The sequence below is a fragment of the Falco cherrug genome, chromosome 1 (assembly GCF_023634085.1).
Source record: "Falco cherrug isolate bFalChe1 chromosome 1, bFalChe1.pri, whole genome shotgun sequence".
NCBI lineage: Eukaryota > Metazoa > Chordata > Aves > Falconiformes > Falconidae > Falco > Falco cherrug.
This window is the reverse complement of record NC_073697.1, coordinates 88,842,375-88,861,499: the sequence shown is the minus strand read 5'-3', so window position 1 is coordinate 88,861,499 and position 19,125 is coordinate 88,842,375. Positions and strand designations below refer to the sequence as shown.

The 19,125-nt window shown below is 46.7% G+C and overlaps 2 protein-coding genes across 3 annotated transcripts in view; one reads left to right on the top strand and one right to left on the bottom strand.

The window, feature by feature from the left end:
* Positions 1–11,451, bottom strand: part of DGCR2 (DiGeorge syndrome critical region gene 2) — a 51,095-nt gene extending 39,644 nt beyond the window's left edge. For both annotated transcript variants that reach the window (XR_008731383.1, XM_055704960.1), the window contains exon 1: positions 11,065–11,451. Coding sequence is in view for 1 of the 2 variants with exons in the window: in XM_055704960.1 (XP_055560935.1) it covers positions 11,065–11,143 (79 nt within the window). In the remaining variant the exon portion in view is untranslated. The remainder of the gene's footprint in view (positions 1–11,064) is intronic.
* Positions 11,452–11,833: 382 nt separating this feature from the next.
* Positions 11,834–19,008, top strand: TSSK2 (testis specific serine kinase 2). Its single transcript, XM_027813997.2, has one exon. It carries the CDS (start codon positions 17,580–17,582, stop codon positions 18,549–18,551), a length of 972 nt encoding a protein of 323 aa, XP_027669798.1. The 5' UTR covers positions 11,834–17,579; the 3' UTR covers positions 18,552–19,008.
* The last annotated feature ends 117 nt before the right edge of the window (positions 19,009–19,125 follow it).

Genomic DNA, 19,125 nt, shown 5'->3' with positions numbered 1-19,125 from the left:
TGTGGACACTTATTCCTAGGACTGAGGCAGAAAAAATGTATTTCCCAATTCCCACGTACTGCTAAAACCACACAGAAAATACAACTTTCTACTTGAATTAAGCCAAAAATATACCATGAATTAAGCAATGCAGCATTCCAAACTGAAAACCAGTTTATTTTCATAGCAGTGAGGATACCAGCTAAGCAAGAGGCTTGCATTCCACACTCTCACAACCCCCAAGAAACCGTTATATTATGACAGTAAGTAAACAGGCAGAAGGGAAAAGCAAAATACAGCACTGGCACAAACAGCACTCAGTACAAACAAAAACAAAGTCATGGGTACTTGAGAACCCTTTAATAGGGCTCAAAATTAAAGCCTACAGTTCCTCTACATCAACAATCCTGTTCAGGACTTCAGATGGTTTGCACAGCCTTAGGTGGGACTTAAGCATTTTAGTACAAGCGACTTAAACCTATGCAGCACCAAATTTTTGTCCCTTTCCTTAAATAAAGCCCAACCAGTAAGTGGACTGTGAAAGTGCCAATCACACCTCACAATTAAATTCACTCAACAATTTCCAGCAAGCTTAAGGAAAACAACCAAAAAAAATACAGAGTGCAATGCAAGTTTTGGAAAGCCTACAGCCAACGTAAGGGAATGAAGCAATGACAGCCCTGCCCCTTCAAAAGGCAGGAAACCCCCATGTGGTCTGCATCGCTCAGCAGTTGTCAGCCCACCAGCACATGTGTCGCACTGTCACCACGGTGGGGTGGCTTCCCAGGTGGGAGCAGAGGGAAGCAGTGACCTGGGGTAATTAGACCTTTGCACAAGACCCTGCAGGACTCCCAGCTTCCTCATCCCAGAGGATGTATTGTGGACAGACAGAGGGGACATGGGAAAACATAGCCTTAATAAATCCATGGTGTGACGCAAGTGTACTACAGCAGAGGAAGTATAGGGACATAGGAGACAAGCGCACTGGAGTCCAGGTTTCATTAAACCCCACTACTTATGAAACATGCTCATGGGTGCTAAGAAAACAGCACTATTCCTCACACAGAATTTAAATAGTCTCACACACACAACATTAATTCTCCCAACAAATGCAACAACAGAGAAAAAGTCCATTAAGAATGACATCAGTAGTGAAATACTCAGCAAGTAATCAATCCTGTCCAGAAAAGAGCACCATCAGAAACAGTACTTCCCCCCCTATAATCCATATAGTCAGGCTGGGACTGGCAGATTATCCCACATACACCACAAATACCTAAACTACCTGGTAACTCAGCTTAGCTTTTTCCAGATTCCATATTCAATCCCCACTTCAAACCTTCACCTTCCTCTAAACACAGCTTTTATGACAAGATCCTCATACTCCACTGCATCGAAATACTCTAAACCATCATATTCATGACACATACTCTGCTCGCTCATTTGCAGTTCTTCACAAAGCTGGGGTCATTCTGAACAAGAAAAAAGCATCTGGTTCTCAGCTGTTGTCTTCACAAGTTTTCAGCATCACCTGCACCTCTTTCCTCCCAGGAAGCATCTACACTGGCCCTTCACCTATAGAATCTCAAGTACATTTCAGAGTCACCTCTGGGATGTTCATAACTACACAGTGGTGCCTGCAACCCTTGAAGGACCAGTCTGGCAATCGGAAGTATTTGAATACCAGGAACTTTTTTTTTTTTTTTTAATTTCTGACAGTCTCTGCACAAGATGCTTGCTGAAAAGCCTCTAAAAACAGTCTAGAGAAACTGCTGCTGAAAGTGAACTAGAAAGTGCTTCTTTATCTTAACCTAATACCTGGTAGCTGCCTACTCAAAATTACACCAAAAAATCTAAGCATGTAAGATGGTTTGTCTCCTCTTCCAACCAACTGTATTGTCAGGATTAGAGTAGTACACATCCTATCAAGTAATTTTGGACCAATATTTATTCCTATGCAAACCAGCTTTCATTTAAGAAGCATCACTAAGGAAAGAAGCTGTATTCCCTTTGATGAAATAAACTGTCAGTGTAAAAAAAAAAATAAATGCTAAAACCCAACAAATACTCTACAAAGATCAGAGTTTTCCAGAGGGAAGAAAAATTTAAATCCAAAGTTTTACATTAACTATATTAGTATTTCATTTAGATCAGGTTTCAACAAGAAGAGCATTCAGATGAAACACGATAACAGCAATTCAAGAACTGTCAGAGCAATCAAGGCTAATTTGTAGCCACCATTAAACTGAAAGTAGGAATTGCCAGATTTCAGCACTGTTAGTTAGTAAGCCCATTTTACTTTTGACAAGACAACACATGTTCCTACTTTGCAGGAAAACAAAAAAGTTAGTATCTCATCTTTCGGGTTTGCTTCCTGCCCCCAGTCCAGGACTGAATAGTATTTAATCATATCCTCAAACTTTCACTACAACAGCAATGCAAACAAATCAATAAAAACATGTAATTTAAGGCCAAGTATGTATTTACAATACCTCACTGAATTAAAACACAAGGAACTGCAATAGTCTTTAATGCCAAACAGGTGACAAAATCCTACCTATGAAATCAGATATTTTTAACCACCCCATTCTACAAAAATAAATGTCATTTCTTAATTTCAAAACCAAATGAACATGAAAGCAGCTCTCTACAGGGCCCTAAGGAAGGTCATGGTCTTGAATAAAAAAAATGTGGTCTTAAATAAGAATCTAACAATTCAGGGAGACAGGAAACATGTACATGAGCACTATTCAAATGCAGGTCGCACTAAAAAAAGCTTTTGCTCCCATTTCATTTTTTTCTTCACATCTTGTACAAAACTTCATGAGCAATCACCTAGAACACTTAAAAGCAAAAATCTGATATACAGAAATATTCTGACCTCACATACGGAAAACCCGTTTTATCCTTTGCACAGTAGCTGGTGCAGTGGCTATCACGTACTAGAGCAAATGGCTCGTGCTTTGAATAGCATTCCCCTGCTCAGCTGAAGCTGAACACGGCAGGAATGCAGCCAGTGTCAGTCACTGATGTGTTTGTCCACATTGTACGAGATACTGTGCTTTCTAGTTCCATAGTAAAACAAATACCTAAACAGAAATTTCATATCAAACCCTTAAGTTTAACAGTTCTATCAGAAGTCAGGAAATAAAAGTCCAACACATTTACAAAAAGCCAGCTAACCCTTTAAGGGTAATTTTCTCATTTCCCACACCTTGTAACAGCTCATGTACTGCCAGCGCTCTTCAGCTCTTCAACCAGCTTCTATCATGCACATGTGTCAGGTACTACACCATGAAGCTTGATCTTTGCCATTTTTTAGCTGTTGCATCAATAGAAAAATTATATTCAGCTTCATTACTGCTCAAAAAGACACAGATGATCACTCCTATACTATAGTGCCTTTGAACCATTTCTCTCCAATCCACTTACTACCAGTACGGAAGGAGGGGAGGGAGGGGAGGCAATGCTTCACATTAAGCCCTTGCACTTGGATCTCACTCCTGCAAGATCCACAGTTCTTCATACAGGTTTTTCCAAGATCTCATTAACAGAGTACATCTATGTTATTGTATTTTAATCAGTAAAGAGGAATTTAGGCATAACAATTTCACAAATCCAGACAGAAAACACAAATACAGTTTTGATCACCCCTAGATTAAAAGAAGTTGCAACATGTTTTCAAAGTTAAGTGTACATAAGGCAAAATCCTACTTGGGCACAAACTCAAATCAAGCAGGTATTAGAAACAGGGTTATTTGCTTTCTTTTAAATTGTATAAAAGATGACACATTACTTTTAAGTCAGAAGAAACCTTTCTATTTAAATTGCTAAAGAAATATTAGCACAGACAAAACATTCAGATACTGAAGGAAAACACTAACTCAGTTTTACATAAAATTCTTCTCAGACACCTACCCTTTTATCACCCCATCTATCTTCCCACAGAGATCTGAGGGCACAGCTGGGCTGGGAGAGCCACAGTCCAGGCTGGAGCTGACCTCCCTCCACACAGATCTAAGGGCTGCACTCACCCACTTCAAACCTCAGCTGCTGTGGCATTGCCCACTCAGCAATGCAGATTTGAACGTCAAATCACAAACTGATGGAGGCTTCAGCATTTCAAAGCAACATCTAAAGCTCCCTCAAGAAAACAGTTGCAGCCAGCCCAGTACACCCAGGATCGTTCTACCAGAAACGGCACTTAATCCCGTTTTTCTGCTAGCTTTGGTTCCCAAATAATTTCACTGGGTATTCCAAGTAACTGGTCTCATAGCAGGAAAGGTATGAGGAAGCACAGCACAGGAGGTATATGAAAGAGAAGACAACACAGGAAAAAGCTACAGGAAAATAGGACAAAGAAAAAAATCAGTAAGTTAAGGGAAACGTCCCAAGAGCAGCCACTAAAAGCTAATTCTGCATCTCTACCCACTGAGCTGGCTGACAATTGTCAAGCACTAATCAATAAACAGAACAGAAGCTAAATATAATGGTTAGATCAACCAATTTTAATTAACTAGGAAGTTGAATGTTATTCTGTTTAGCTATAGTTAATGAGCCAACTATCAATTGCCATTAAATTTAAAATTGTATTTCTAAATCATCTAAATGGTAGGCATCAAACACTAGTAACAACTTCGTTAGGAGTTCCATATAGCAAATACCATTAAAATGCTCTTCATCAAACCCAGAATTAGCAGGCTGACCATTTAATACAACAACAAAATTAAACAGTTCACAGGAAACCATGAGATACCCAAGTATTTCAGTTTGAGGAATGCAGATTGAAGGTTAATCCCGAACTCACATTTTTAAGCAACTCGGTAGCTAGAGTTCTGCTACAGCTCAAGGACGACTTCACCAAACGATGTGTGATTTCTCCTCAACTGAATAGGTTCTCTACAAAACCATCATGGGAAGTACAGTGCAAAGGTGTGAGCTTGCCGTGCAAGGATCTTGAATGGTTATGGAAACCCTTCCAGAGACTGGAAAGCCAGGAAGGAACAGCACTGCCAGGCACCCACCGCTGAGAAACTGGTGGGTCCTGGCATCCAAACGGTCTTGGGAAACTGCCAAACTGTTATTTAAAACTCTGGCATACGACAGACACATGCACAACACTGTATTTAGACATTAATAGTAAGTTGCAACTGCAGAACAAGCAACAGACTGGCAACTAGACTGACCAAAAGAATCTGGTGTTTGGAGTCTCTATCACAGGAAATCATTAAAAATGTGCCAGACTAATATCCTTCAAGAATCGCCCGGGTTTATGAGATTTTGTTTTGGGACAAGATGACAAATGATGCAATCTCTTAGTATCCCTTCTAGCCCTAAGTTTCTATCAGTCTACACAGAACAAAAGATTAGCAAACCTCTTCCCATCACAGGTTAGTCCTTGAGATCACAGAGGCAAGGACCAGCAGAGCCTCTCATCAGCTGTGATCTGTTCCTTTTCCATCTCAAGGACTTCCTTTCTCAAGTTATCAGTGCAAGAACCCCTCACACACTTACTTCATTTCAAAACACAAGACAAACTCAAGCACCCACGTTAAACCCTGAAGGGCAGGAGCAGGAATGCTGCTGAGCTGTTTCCAGGTTCTGCTCTGGCCAAGCTTCAGGTACTAGAAATTCAATTTGGGGTGTGCAGGCTCTGCACAGTGCAACGCATGCAAGCTCAACAAGAAGTGCTGCTAATCACAAAATAAATTAAATGCATCCCATCAGATTAAACAAGACCTTATAAAAGTTAGAAGAATTCACCACATAAAACCCCAGAGAACCAGGCACTACTCAAAGATGGACCAGAGAGATCCATCTTGCACTACAATTCAACATCAAAACCAGCCCTAACAAAGCTAATTCCAGGAGACAGGGTAATTCATTGGAGTATTGGCTGGTTGTCTGTCATTCACTAGGGGACTTTACATCTTTCACACTTAGCATCTAAAATTCTTCTCTCTTCAAGCTAGCTGTGCCTTTCCCCTTAATTACTGAGAACGAAGCTGCACTTCAACAGCTGCCTTCTCGTGCTACAGCAAGAGGCTGCAGGGCTGCTCTCCGTCACTTCTGCTGTTCTGGCTTAATCTTCCTTTACTCCCAAACCTACCAAAGGGACGTAGAAGTCGCATGTTTGCAAACCCTCATGTTCCCCTTCTCCATTATTACTTCTCAGAACCAGAGCAATGCATGCAAACAGCCCTCTGCCTACTGAATTTCTTCTCCTTTACTTTGTAGCCACGACTAGTAGCAAAGAGGAAAAAAAAAAAAAAGCCTTATAATTAACACCAGGAATTACCAGTCTTAAAGTATCAGACCTGCTAATAAGGTCTGATACCTTCCGCCTTTTCTCTCTGCTACACTGATAGCAGCCGCATGAAAGCCTTTTCAAACCCATCAACCTCGCTTTGCAGCTTGTAACAGCAAACAGCAGAGCACAGGAACACCAGGAAAGGAGCACACTAATACTTAACAGTAGGAAGTAAAAAAACCCCAACCCTAAAACCAGTGGATTAAGAAGAGGATGAGGGGGGAACATAAAACTGGAAGAAAGCCCAGCCCTGCTTTCAGCAAAACTTGAGGAGGTGTGATAAAAACCCTTCTGCCCCTCACATCTAGAAGCCCTCACTTGGGAATTCAGCTGAACAAAGGCAGGGACTGCAGCTAGCAACGACATGGAACTGGGTAAGTGTTACTCAGCACAGCTCTTGCTAAGGTAGAGACAGTGAACAAAAGGCAAAATACAGGCTTCTATTTGCCTGCCAACAAACTCCCTTCAGAGCAGAAGAACGCAAACCAGACATTCAGTCACAGCACACAAGTGGATCACCTTGAAATTATGTTGATCGTGGGTCTGTTTAGACTTCTACTTCCAGGAGTTCTGCCTTGCATTTAAGACCTACAATTTTTTATTAAGTGACAAGAAAGAGCTGGCAATTTAAACACACTTGTCAACTGTATTGTGTCAAGATACCAACACCCCACCAGTAAGAGTATAATTGCCAGCTGCGTGCAAGCAAACACCGAAGTGTATGAAAAGTTCAATCTTCAAGCTGAAGTTGTGGGTATTTTTTATTAGACCACTTGGACTGGCAAGTCTTTCTAAGCATTGCCAATTAGATAAATTGTGCAAAATTTTCAAAAACAGAACTTTGGAAATAAAATTACTTCCTCTAGCTAGCTTTGAAGTGGAGGAAAAAAGCTGCAAGAACAAGAACTCAACTGGCTTTTAGCTGCCTGGCAAATGCTCTAATAAGAAAGCCCGATGACCTACATTCACAAGGCTCTGTACTAAACCATTATTACAAAATCCAATATAAAGCCTGACCAAGTTAAAGTGTTTTCCATTAGCAAGCAGCAGTATCATGTTAGAGAAATATGAAAACATGTTATTGTCTTTAGCAATGATCTTAATTAATCCTCTAAACAATATTTTGAAACATGTCATCCTAGTTATTCCAGACTGTTTAAGTTCCCAATGTTAAAGACGCTGAAACCTTTGATTTTTGATTGTGCAATGGGATGTTGACAGAAACAGCAGTTTCTTACATATTCTCAAACTGTGCTGCAAAACTGAATTAGTAATTATTTACATCTCCGATGTTTTTTCAGCAACCAAAAAAATACATTAGTGTTCAGAAACTCAGTCTAAATCCAAGCTAGGACCACTACAGTTTACTGTGGCTCAGTTAACACATCACTGAAATATTTCTTCACATAAAGACAAGAGCTCTCAGCCAGCTAGTCAGATAACCCAAAGCAGATGTTTCAAGTTGTCCCAGAAAAGATAATATTAAGCCAAACCCTACTGTAGTAAATATCCCCAAGAGCAAGTACCTGAACACCAGATATAATCAATTCAGTAAGTGTTTATAGGAACAAATATATTTAGTCCTTCACTGTATACCCATATAGCTGGAAAAGTCCAATACGTTCAGCTTCAATTCACATCAGCAGCTTCCAAACACATGAGTAACAACTCAAAGAGAAATGCCCTACTTAAAAAAAAAAAAACAACAAAAACCAAACCTCTTTCAACAATTATAACAACAATTATAAAGCAGGCAACTAGTCAAAACAAGCAGTTGATGGCCAAAACTGTTAGAACAGGAAAGCAGATAATGGGACAACAAAATCTGAGCAGAGATTCTCAGAGACACAAAATTACCATTAAAAGTCCACAGATTCAGAAAAATTTAACTGCCCACCATACCTTCAGGAACCCAAGCCTCCACGGCTAGGGAGGATGTCATGGTATGTTGGAAGTACCCGATGCTGTTAGTGACGCAGTAGTGTAAAACAGACTCATGTAACCAAGATGGAAAAAATCAGGAAAAAACAAATTTTAATTAATTTCTCCCCTAATTTACTAAAACCCATCTCACGTTAAATGTGGAAAAAATAAGTCCACATAAAATCACTGGCTTTCAGATTGCCTGAAAAGATACTACAGTTGAGGAGGCTTAAAAGAAGGTTTTATTTATCTGAAGAGCACAGCAAGAACATGGATACAAAGCTAGCGTCAAATTAACATGGAAGCACAAAGAGGTGCCTGATTCGCTGGGACTGAATTGTGAAGGGACTACACATTCATCTCAGAGTACATAAAACCTCCCATCACTCTGCAGCACTCAGCTGATAGTTCCAAGTACAGATTTAAGCTAAGCAAGCTGCAGGCATCCCTTCTAAACCAATGAGACAGTTGCTACAACACACAGGTTTAAAGAAGGAAAAAGAAAAACACCACTAGGAAAATAAATTCTAAGTCCAAATACACTTCCCTTTCTGAGGAAATCCATGCACCTCCCCCAAAAAGACAAGGAATACTTCTTCACCATTGATTAAAACGACAAATTTCATTCTGTACATCCTCTGCACTTGCATGAACCAGATTTTCCCTGCTGTTATTAGGTTAGCCATCCTCTGTTTCAGGATCAATCCACATACTATTTAATCTACTAAATGGGTGATCTATTTGGGACAGTAGATTCAAGATATCAAAGTAAGCTAAAAAGCAAACAACATCGGCAAAAAGATGTGAGGCCACCCTGAAGTGATGGGCTCTCTTCTGAGGAGGAAGGAGAGGCATCACCATGGACAGCTCAACCACCACACTCACTGGAGCCTCCAAGTAAACAGGATGGATGAATGTATTCCAAGTGGAATTTGGAAATTCCTCATGCAGCAAGGACTTCTAGCTGCAACAATACATCCAGTTGGATAACTTCGCATTAGGTTCAGGAATACATATGGTTCAAGCAAAATTTCGAGGAACGCATACATAGCTGCCATAGAGGAATCCTAATGCTACTGGTTTCAAAGCCAGTGGTGTATAACCTGAGCAGATGAGAGTTAAGGTTTGCTCACAAGAAGGATGCTTCTGCCAGCATGGCTACAGCACCACAAATCTCTAAAGCAGGTACATTAGAGCACCAGTGGAGGAAAAAAACCAAAACAAACTACGTTTGCCTTAAAGAAGCAAACCTTGGTGAAAAACTTGTCTTAATCAAGCATCGGCTGCTGACAGATTTAGTATCAGACTGGAGCAACAAATGTTCTGACACAATATGAAAAATGCCACTTTCTAATTTCTAGGAGGCTACAGTGCTCAACATCAGCAAAGTTCAGGGTCAAATCAACCCATCTGTAAAAGTACACACAGCTACAAATCTCTGCTAAACCTTTTCAACCATTAATTCAGCTGTCTGTAGCACTTAATGCCAGCTATAAAGAAGGTTACTTGAAATCAGTTTTACATACTATCTTCTCCCAAAGAAAAGCCTCTAGCCCTAAGCAACTCCATGGCTGGGTGTTGGGGTTTTTTTCTGGCCACTTAAGAGCATATCATAAGCTGTATGTATTTACTGCACCGCCAGAAACAAGCTAAAACAAAGCAAGGCACACACAAGAGCAGTTTCAACATCCAAGTTAGTTATTTCAGTAAGACTGCCTACACTGACCCAATTGTCTTTCAGCTGTACTGGGAACTTACTTAAACGCAGTGCACTAATACTGTTACACTTTATTAGTCTGGCTCATAAGAGTTATTTCGAAGAGAAAGAACCAGGGGATTTCAAAGCGCACCATTGTTCTTACTCTCCTATTTACGAAGGAGAGAGCATCACCCAGGAGCAGTTGCACGGTGCGATGGGAGGATGGCTCCCAAACCTGCAAAGCCACTCCAGGCAGCCTCACGCTTTGGCTATTCATGCTTTTTGGCAAGAGCAGCCCAAGATACGCGAGGGCTCTGCCAAGCTCCAAGCAAGTTCAACACCCAAAAAGAATCCCCAACTGAGTGACATACCTAGCAAAGCTGTAGCTTTCAACCAGCAACCACCAAACATTTCTCCAAAGTTAACATTTTAAAGCACTGTGCCTAGCAGCTACCACGCAAACTCCATCACTAAACTGCTTCCCTAAAAGAAGCAAAAACAGAACTGGGAAGATGACATACAAACCAAGATGCAACAGGGTTTTTTTCTCTTTCCAGCATGATCAAATGGCACTTTAAAAATGAGGGGGTTTGCCTTGTTTTGTTGTCATCCAAGGCCCACAACATAAAAGCAGGTTAAGTAAGAAGCACCTGAAAACTTAGTCATGGCGCCGCATTTCTACTGCTAATTACCTGTAGGGTTATGCAGCTTTCTGCTCAAGCTTTCAAACTTTCAAACGAGGGTTTTTCACCCTAACGCACAGCCCTCTCAGGACGCTGCCAGCCGGCACAGGGGGCCGATGTTTCACCCCAGGATTCACCCAGGTCCCGCATCTTTAAAAGTGCAGAGGCGCAGCCGACAGGCCCCAGCTGAGCCCCGAGCAACCCCCGGGCCCGGGCCCGGCTCTGGGCCCCGGCGACCCCGGAGCCGGACCCCTCCAGGCGCACCGTCCCCGGCGGGAGCAGAGCGGCACCGGCAGCCCCCGCCGCTCACCGGAGGCTGACCCGCAGGCTAACCCGGAGGTTAACCCGGCCGGCCCCGGGCCCGCCGCTCACCCCCCGCCCCGGGAAGCCCCCCGCGCCCGCACGGCCCCGGGCCCGGGACCCGCCCGCAGGCTGAAGAGAACCGGCATCCCCGGCCCCGCCGCCCCTACCTGGCCGCAGCGGCTCGGTGATGCTCAGCACCAAGAGGAAAAGGAGGAGGAAGGTGCCGCTGTCCGCCTTGGGCACCATTTATCCTCCGTTCATCCTCCCCCGGCGCAGCGCCACAAACCCGCGGGGAGGGACGCGAGGTGCGGCGGGAGGAGCGGCGGGAGGAGGGGCCGCCGCCGCCGCCGGGCCCGCGGGGGGCCCCCGTCCGCACCGAACTCTTCCCCTCCCCCGTCCGCCGCCGCCCCCGGGCGGGAGGCAGCGGCCCTGGCTGCGGCGGCGGCTGCGGCGGCGGGAGCAGCGCGGGGGTCGGGCGGCGCCACGCTGCGGGCCGCTCGCCTGGCTCCGGCGACGCACAAGATGGCGGCCGCACCTCCCCGCCGCCTTCCCCCCGCGCTGCCACGCCCCCTCCCCCCCGCGCGCCGCTCGGCCAATCGGCGAGGCCGGGGCGGGGCCGAGCGCCCGGGGCCGCACACGCCCCGCCCGGCGCGGGCCGGCCGCGGCCGAGCGGCGCGGGGCAGCGGGGGCGTCGGCGCGCGGGTCCCCGGCCGCAGCCCCGTCTCTCCGTGACCCCCGGGTCGCCTTGCCCACTCTGTTACGTCCCCCCGGGGCGGCTACCGCCAGCCACCTCCGTTCCCCCCAGAAATGCCTCCACCGGTGCCCTCTATCCCGCCCGGACAGCTCCCACCCGCCCGCCACGTCCCCGGCATGGCCATCGCCAGCCACCACCGTCCCCCGGGGACGGCCGCTACCAGTCGCCTCTGCCCTCACCAGGATGGCAACCCCAGTCTCTCCGTCCCCCTGGGGTGGCCTTGCCCTGTTCCGTCCATTTCCCAGGGTAGCCTCCACCAGTCCCCTCTGTGCCCCTGGGATGGCCATGCCATGTTCCCTTCATCCCTTGCCCTGTCCCCTCCATCCCCACAGGGTGGCCCTCACCAGTCCCCTCCATCTCCACCACCAGCCAGCCTGTCCTGTCCCTCCATAACAGCCTCAAGGACCCTCCTCTGTCCCCCAGGACGACCCTTCCAGCTCCTCTCCATCCCCAACGATGCCTCTCCCTACCTCCATGGGGACTTCCCAGCCCTGTCACCTGGCTGTCCCCACAGCACAGGCACCAAGCACTGGAGTTTCCCAACCTTGGCCATCGTTTGCCTGCTTTGTTACCCTGCTCCCGCTGCCCACCGCGGGGTGACAGCCTGTTTTCACACGTCTGCAGGGGTGACACCAACAAGCAGCAGCCGGCGTGGCACATCCCCGCAGCCAGGGCCCTGGTGCCAGCTGGAGCTTCCACACCTCCTGCAGACACCGTGCTCCCCCTTCCCAGGCCCAGCCGGAGAGGAAAGGCGTAACAAACGCTAGATGGGTGGCTCCGATCCGTGTTAATGGCCCCGCACATGACAGGTGCCTTCAGGAATCTGACCCTGGGTGTTGGTGCACGTCATGCCGGGCAGGGTGGTGCCTGGTGCGGCCAGGGAGCCCAGCCTGGGCAGGAGGCACCGGCCCCAGTGCCACAGCAATCCTGGTGCTGGGGGTCAGCCCAGGTGATGTTTGGGATCAAAAGGCAGTTTTACCTTTAACACCCACCTCCCAAATTGAGCTGGAAGCTGCTCTGACGCTGGGAAGCAAAGCAGCGGTGTTCGGGCAGTGCTGGGCAGGGCTGGATACAGCGGCTGACCTGCCGGGGCTGCTGGCATTGGCAGGGTGCTTTACTCTGTGGGGAATTCCAGGCTTTGCAGTAAAACCTTATTCAGAGTCAAAGCCAAAACCTGGGAAGCCACCTGGGAAGTTTTTGTATGTTTTTAGTATTTACAACAACATCTTTTCCACTTCTATGTCACAAGCTGAAGTTTTAAAAAAAACACATTCAAATTCCAATAAGGACCATTTTGATCCAAACCTACACACACTCCCTGTTTCCTGATTAATACCAAGTACTTGCTATATCCAGCAGTAAACCTCCCTCAGGGGTACTCCTGATAGATGTACAGATACCTCTGCTCTCCCATTTCTTCTGCTTCCCCTCAGCCACTGCCCAGGTGCAGGCTGCTAACCCGTGGGCAGGGGCATGTGGTTTTTCTGGGTTTTCTTGGGCACTCACCCCCTCTGGTCCTGCAGGAGCTGTTGCCATGCTCAGCAGCATTAGGAAGATGCTTTTTCCAAACCTAAATGTAAAGTTTTTTAATGTGACAGTGGAAATTGGTGCCTGCCAAGAGCTGGGAACCGTTGCTCCCTGGAGCGAGGTAGCAGCAAGCGCGAGCTGTGGCTCCAACCCCTAGAGCTGTGAGCCCTGCGGGGCCTCAGGTCTGCGTGGCCAGGGACATCTGCTTGGGGACCCACTGGAGTGCGTCACAAGCAGCGAGAAGCTGACTGAAGATTTAGGCCAAAACCCATTTTGCCAGCTCTCATGTGCTGCCAAATACCATCACAATCCGAGTGTCCTTGGGGACCTGAAGTGTGACAACATCCTCCAGCACAGAACACGAGCAACAAAGTCCCCAGCTTTGTTCCTCCCAAGGGATGCTGTGGGGGGAGGCTGTTCTCAGCCTGGCTTCCTGCAGCTCAGTGGCATGCATGTCCCCAGACTGATCCAGGACATTCCTTATCCAACCCAAGCCCATGACACCCAGGCCTGGGCATTAACAACGTAGATGTAGACAATGACAATGTAGAAATGAATGTCCTACGATGCCTCCACCATGAGAGCAGGGCACTGGCTGCTTGTCCCTGGCTTTCGTCCCAAGGAAAGGCAGCCCTTGTTTCCCCAAGCCGCAACTGGCAGCACCCCACCAGCTCCAAACAGAGGCAGGTCTGGAGCACACACATGAACGGGGTGAGCGCCACAAACCACGCAGCACCCTTGAGCAAAGGGGCAACCAGCAGCCCAGCTATGTGGCAGGGCAATGGCGAAGGTTAAGAGGCTCCCATTTCCCAGTGCTGAGCAGTACGGGACTGCCCACGCCCTGGCCGAGCTGCAGGCAGTGCAAGGCAGAGCTGCCCAGCACGCTGCACTGGCCTCGAGCCCGCAAGCAGGGGCACCAGGGGCTGCGCCAGGGGAAGCTCATGTCCCGGGCAGGAGGGGCAAGGATGGAGCACGTTAGTGAAAACACACCGAACCCCAGAGTGTGTGGGACCTGGCACGTCCCAGGTACTCCCAGTTTCTTACTGGGAAAGCGCATTTCTCTAACCAGTGAGTGCAGATCACCTGTGCCCAAAACGCAGCGCAGAAAAGCTGCCGTGCCTGGGAATGGCAGAGGGAAGGGACTCACGGGGAGGGTGCTGAACATGGCTCTCACCTCGGCCAGACCCCTGGGCTGGGTTTTGCAGCTGGCTGCTGCGGGGCCAGCAGCAGTGAGCCAAGATTGAGGCAACAAACACAAATATGAGGAAGTAGGAATTGCTCCATCTCCCACTCCCCTGAGTGAGTGGCCCCATTTCCTTCATTTTTACAGAGAAAAAGCCTGGTTCTTCAAAACAACAAAGCATCTCTGACCACAGCTTCCCTTCTGAGCTAAATAATCAGAGAAGCAGAAAGCGGTGCAGATCCCCGGCCCTTTCTGGAACCCACTTTCAGGTGGGTGCAAAGCTGCAGCCCTCTGAAAAATGGGAGAAAAAAAATAATCACAAGTCCTCAAGAACCAAGATGGGTTTTCACACTGTAAGGCACATTTTCTGCTATTGCTACAGCAGCAAAAATATCTGGCAACAAAGAATTTACTGGTTCCCTAATTACAAATAGCAGGGGCTGAACTGCAGCAGGAAGCAGAGACCAGACATTACAGCAGGCGTTACAAGAACAGCCAATCTGAAAAGCACTACATCCCCTTCAAGAGATCCAGTTTTATAGCATTTCACTGAAAATAAATTACATTCCCAGCAAACACGTGAAGGCCCTTCAGTCTGGCAGAATCAAGACTGTGATTTTAGTAGGGCTGTGTAGGTTAATTCACTTGAAGGCGAACATAAAAGCCAACACCATCCCACAGGGTATTTAATGCAATCTGCTTTTAAGCATGCATTGCACAACATGGAACTAATCATTCTCAGATATCAAGATTCCCCTCTTACTATTCCAGCTACCTCTTGGTACGAGCACGACCAGTTTGAAATGCCATGGAAGACACATGCCCCGTCCCGCTCCTGACACACATGTACACTATCCATGGTCCCTTGAACACTGCCCAGCCTTTACGTGCATCCCATGCCCCAAAGAGAAAGCTCCTGCACCTGGCAAGTGGGTAGGAACCATCTAAAACTGACAACAGAGGAGATCAGGCACAGAGCTTGAGCCATGCACGCTGATCGCAGCCTGCTTCTGCCCATCTAGCCCATATCCCAACTTCTCCCCATGTTGCCACGGTTGTTCTTCTCTAATCTGTCCCTTTCTCTAACCTTCACCTCCTCCCAAAAAAACCCTCCTCCAATTACTTTTTCCCACTGGGCCCAGCCTTGCTACGTCTGCAGCCCAATTTGGTGTTTCTCACTGGGTCACCTCCACCCAGCCAGGTTCCACACCCCAGCTGGTCCCTGTGTGCCTCCTCAGTCATGGGTGAAGCTCAGTCATTGCCCCGGGTCCTCTCTGTAGTGGTCCAGCAGCCACCTGCTGCATCCAGCCATCTCTGGGCACATCTTCTCCTTTCTCCTGGTCCTTTCAGTGACCCAGACTGTGAGCCACAGCCTGGCCACCTGCCTGCACACCCTAACAGAGAGGTCCTGCATTTTATGGAGATAAGCAGATCGTGTGATCATTATGAAATAAATAGGTTTTTTTAATTACCTAAGAACTTTATTGCTGTTTAGTCAGTTCGGTCCTTAAAGAACATCTCTGAAAGCATGGAAACTTTAGTAAATGGATTCCCTTTACATTCGTTCATGAGTACCTGAGAATAATTTTTTGCTCATAAAAACCAAAGTAACTTAGCCTTTGATTATTTCAGAACTAAAAAAAAAGCAAACCCTACTAATTTCTCACAGTCACAATTCCTAGCAATGTTCATCAACTGATTTTTCACAAGGTGCACTATAAAAACCGAGTCCCTTGGAAGGGTTTTTCAGAATCAGGCACATGAGTTTTGGAAGTACCAGTGGAAACTGCACAAAAGGAAGCTCTCCACCAAGATAAAGAGCATCAAACACCTCAGACCTTACAGAAGGCTGCAGGCACTGCTCAGAGTGCTGTGGAAGAGCATGAATGTTCCCTCGGTAAAACATCACCTGATGATAGCCAGTGTCAAGACAGCCAAGTGTTACACAGGCTGTCTTGTACTCAGGCATGGCTCAAGAAATTTAGCAGGAAGCAGGCGTAGCCAGCTGTGTACAAGGCGCTTGGTGCTTCTGCAGGCTGGATCACACCACACAAGTGCTCATCTCATACTCAGAGGTCAGCTCACAGTGGAGCAACCACAGCTCTGAGTGCAGGCTACATATGACCGAAACTGCTCTTCATTTTATTGGCTAATTATAAAGATTAGCCAAACATTTCAAAGGAAGGAAGGGAGGAAAAACCCAAACAAAAGCCCCTGTGTGGCTGTCAGAAGTACCACTTCTGTTCTTCAGAACGACACTGTCATCCACGCTGGTGGATGAAGCCAGATCGTCCCTAGCCCCTGTGTTGTGATCATCAACACCATCAAGTCTTTGCAGTCACACACACAGCAGCTGTAAAAACAAATTTGCAAAAGCTGAGATTAACGCAAAGCAAAAAGCCCCAGAGGCTGATTACAGTGAAACAATCAACATGCAAAACAGTAATCCTCAGCACCCTTCTGAGGAAGGTGTTGGTATGCCTATTTCTCAAGAACACCAGAAGCTGGAAGTCAAAACATAACTCCCCCACTGAGTAAACGTTTAAGAAAAAGCCAGCTCCAAAGCCTACAAAAGCAGTCAATCATCAGAGCTACAAAATGGAGGGGCTGGGTAAGCAACAAGGAGATGAACTTAAGAGAAGCCACCTCCTTCCCCTAACAAGCCCACAAGAAAAAAAACCACAACAGTTCTTGAACACAGCCCCAGTGAACACAAGAAAAGCAGCATCCCACCCCTTTTGAGGAAAGCTGGCTGACGAGGAGCAAGGCCACCGGACAGCAGAAGCAAGCCCACAAGGGGCTTGAAAGATCATCCGAGTCATACAAAATGACAACAAACAATAAATATGAAAAACTTGGGTACATTTTAGGAAATAAAAAACATTTAAGCTACTTCCATCCTAGCAAAAGTAAATATAAAGATCATTTTACGACGAAGATGGAGTTCAACTGATGTCTCTCAGCAGCTTGATGTTAAGTTTTGCCCTGGGTGATACCCAGCAACTTTATAAAAGGACCAAAGGGTCCCACGCACCATGGTGACTGCCCAGGGTGCAGGTGTGGCTGCCTGTGACATCACACAGCAGCTTGTGCTGGGTGCCCACCCACCCGCCACACCAGCACCCCAGGCAGCCACCATGGTGCGCGGGTACACCACCTGCCGCCGCGTGTGAGGCACACCAGCACCAACTCACGCAGCTCCCCCCAGCTCTCCCACCATGGATGATGCTCTGGTGCTTGGAGAGAAAGGCTACGTCCTGAGCAACACGCTAGGAGAAGGCTCTTTCGGCAAAGTGAAATCTGCCTACTGCAACTCCTTGAAATGCAATGTGGCCATCAAGATAATTGACAAGAGGAAAAGTCCTCAGGACTTCCTGAAAAGATTTCTCCCCAGGGAAATTGAGGCTTTGAGATGTTTGCACCACCCCTCAATCATCAAAACCTATGAGATTTTTGAGACATCAGCTGGAAAAGTGTACATTGTGATGGAGCTGGGGGAAAAGGGAGACCTCCTAGACTACATTAAGAACACAGGAGCTATGGAAGAGGACATCACTCGCATCAAGTTTCAGCAGCTGGTTTCTGCCATCAAGCATTGCCACGACTTAGACTTTGCTCATAGGGACCTGAAATGTGAGAACATCCTTCTTGACAAAGACCTCAACATCAAGCTGTCAGATTTCGGCTTTTCCAAATTCTTGTCTCGGGACAAACACGGAAGAACTATTCTCAGCAAAACCTTCTGTGGGTCTGCTGCGTACGCAGCCCCTGAAGTGCTACAGGGCATTCCCTGTGACCCCAGGATTTCCGACATATGGAGCCTGGGTGTCATCCTGTATACAATGGTCTATGCTTTAATGCCATTTGATGATTCCAATGTCAGGAAAATGATCTGTATTCAGAAACAACACAGGATTTCCTTCCCCAACTCAAAATATCTGACTGCGGAGTGCAAGGACCTCATTTACCACTTACTCCAGCCCAACGTGTCTCAGAGGTTGTGCATAGATGAAGTTTTGAAACACTCATGGTTGCAGACTCCAAAATCCACAACCCCTTCCCCTCTGCTAGCTGCAGAAGAGGGTGAGCGTTCCCAAAACCTGTGTGAAGGAAAGCCTGAGCACGAGCAGCAAGGCAGATCCCACTCTCCAGAAAGGGAAGGAGAGGAGAATGAAACTGGATCTTCTTAAGGATGGCTGGTTTTCACAATAATACAAAGTTGGTCTAACTTGTGAACTGCTGGATCTCAACTTCAGCTTCTCTGGACCCTTCTAGCAATAGTCTTTATCTTTGGCTTTACAAAGCATAGCAAAAGACAACACAGTACATCTGCTAAGGTGAATGAACAGCTTAACACTATTATTCCCAAAAGACCTGTCTCTGATATGTTTTGGGGGCATGAGAACTTACTGTCAAAACACATTGGAAAGTTTCTTTCAGTGCTGCTGACACTTAACAGCTCTTACACTCATGTTTCTCAGGTTCCTACTACACCGGCTGCAGAATTCACACGTGCATCAATCACATTTTGGATTCAGTAAGAGGGAGTTATTAGGGAGTGCGAACTGATGCCTGAAACTGTATGCATACCGTTTTCATAACATACCAACTCTCTTGACAGGCCCGCTGTACGTTCAAGAACATCAGTTTAAACTTAAACTACATTACGTTAGAAGCCCTCTAAACTTCTGGGTCATGTCTCAATGTATACATGGTTGTTATCCCCCCTTCTGCAAAGTACAAAACCAAAGAAATTTGACAAGC

Bases quoted from the DNA above. Each gene is read 5' to 3' on its own strand.
- TSSK2 (XM_027813997.2), top strand. From the start codon at position 17,580: ATGGATGATGCTCTGGTGCTTGGAGAGAAAGGCTACGTCCTGAGCAAC.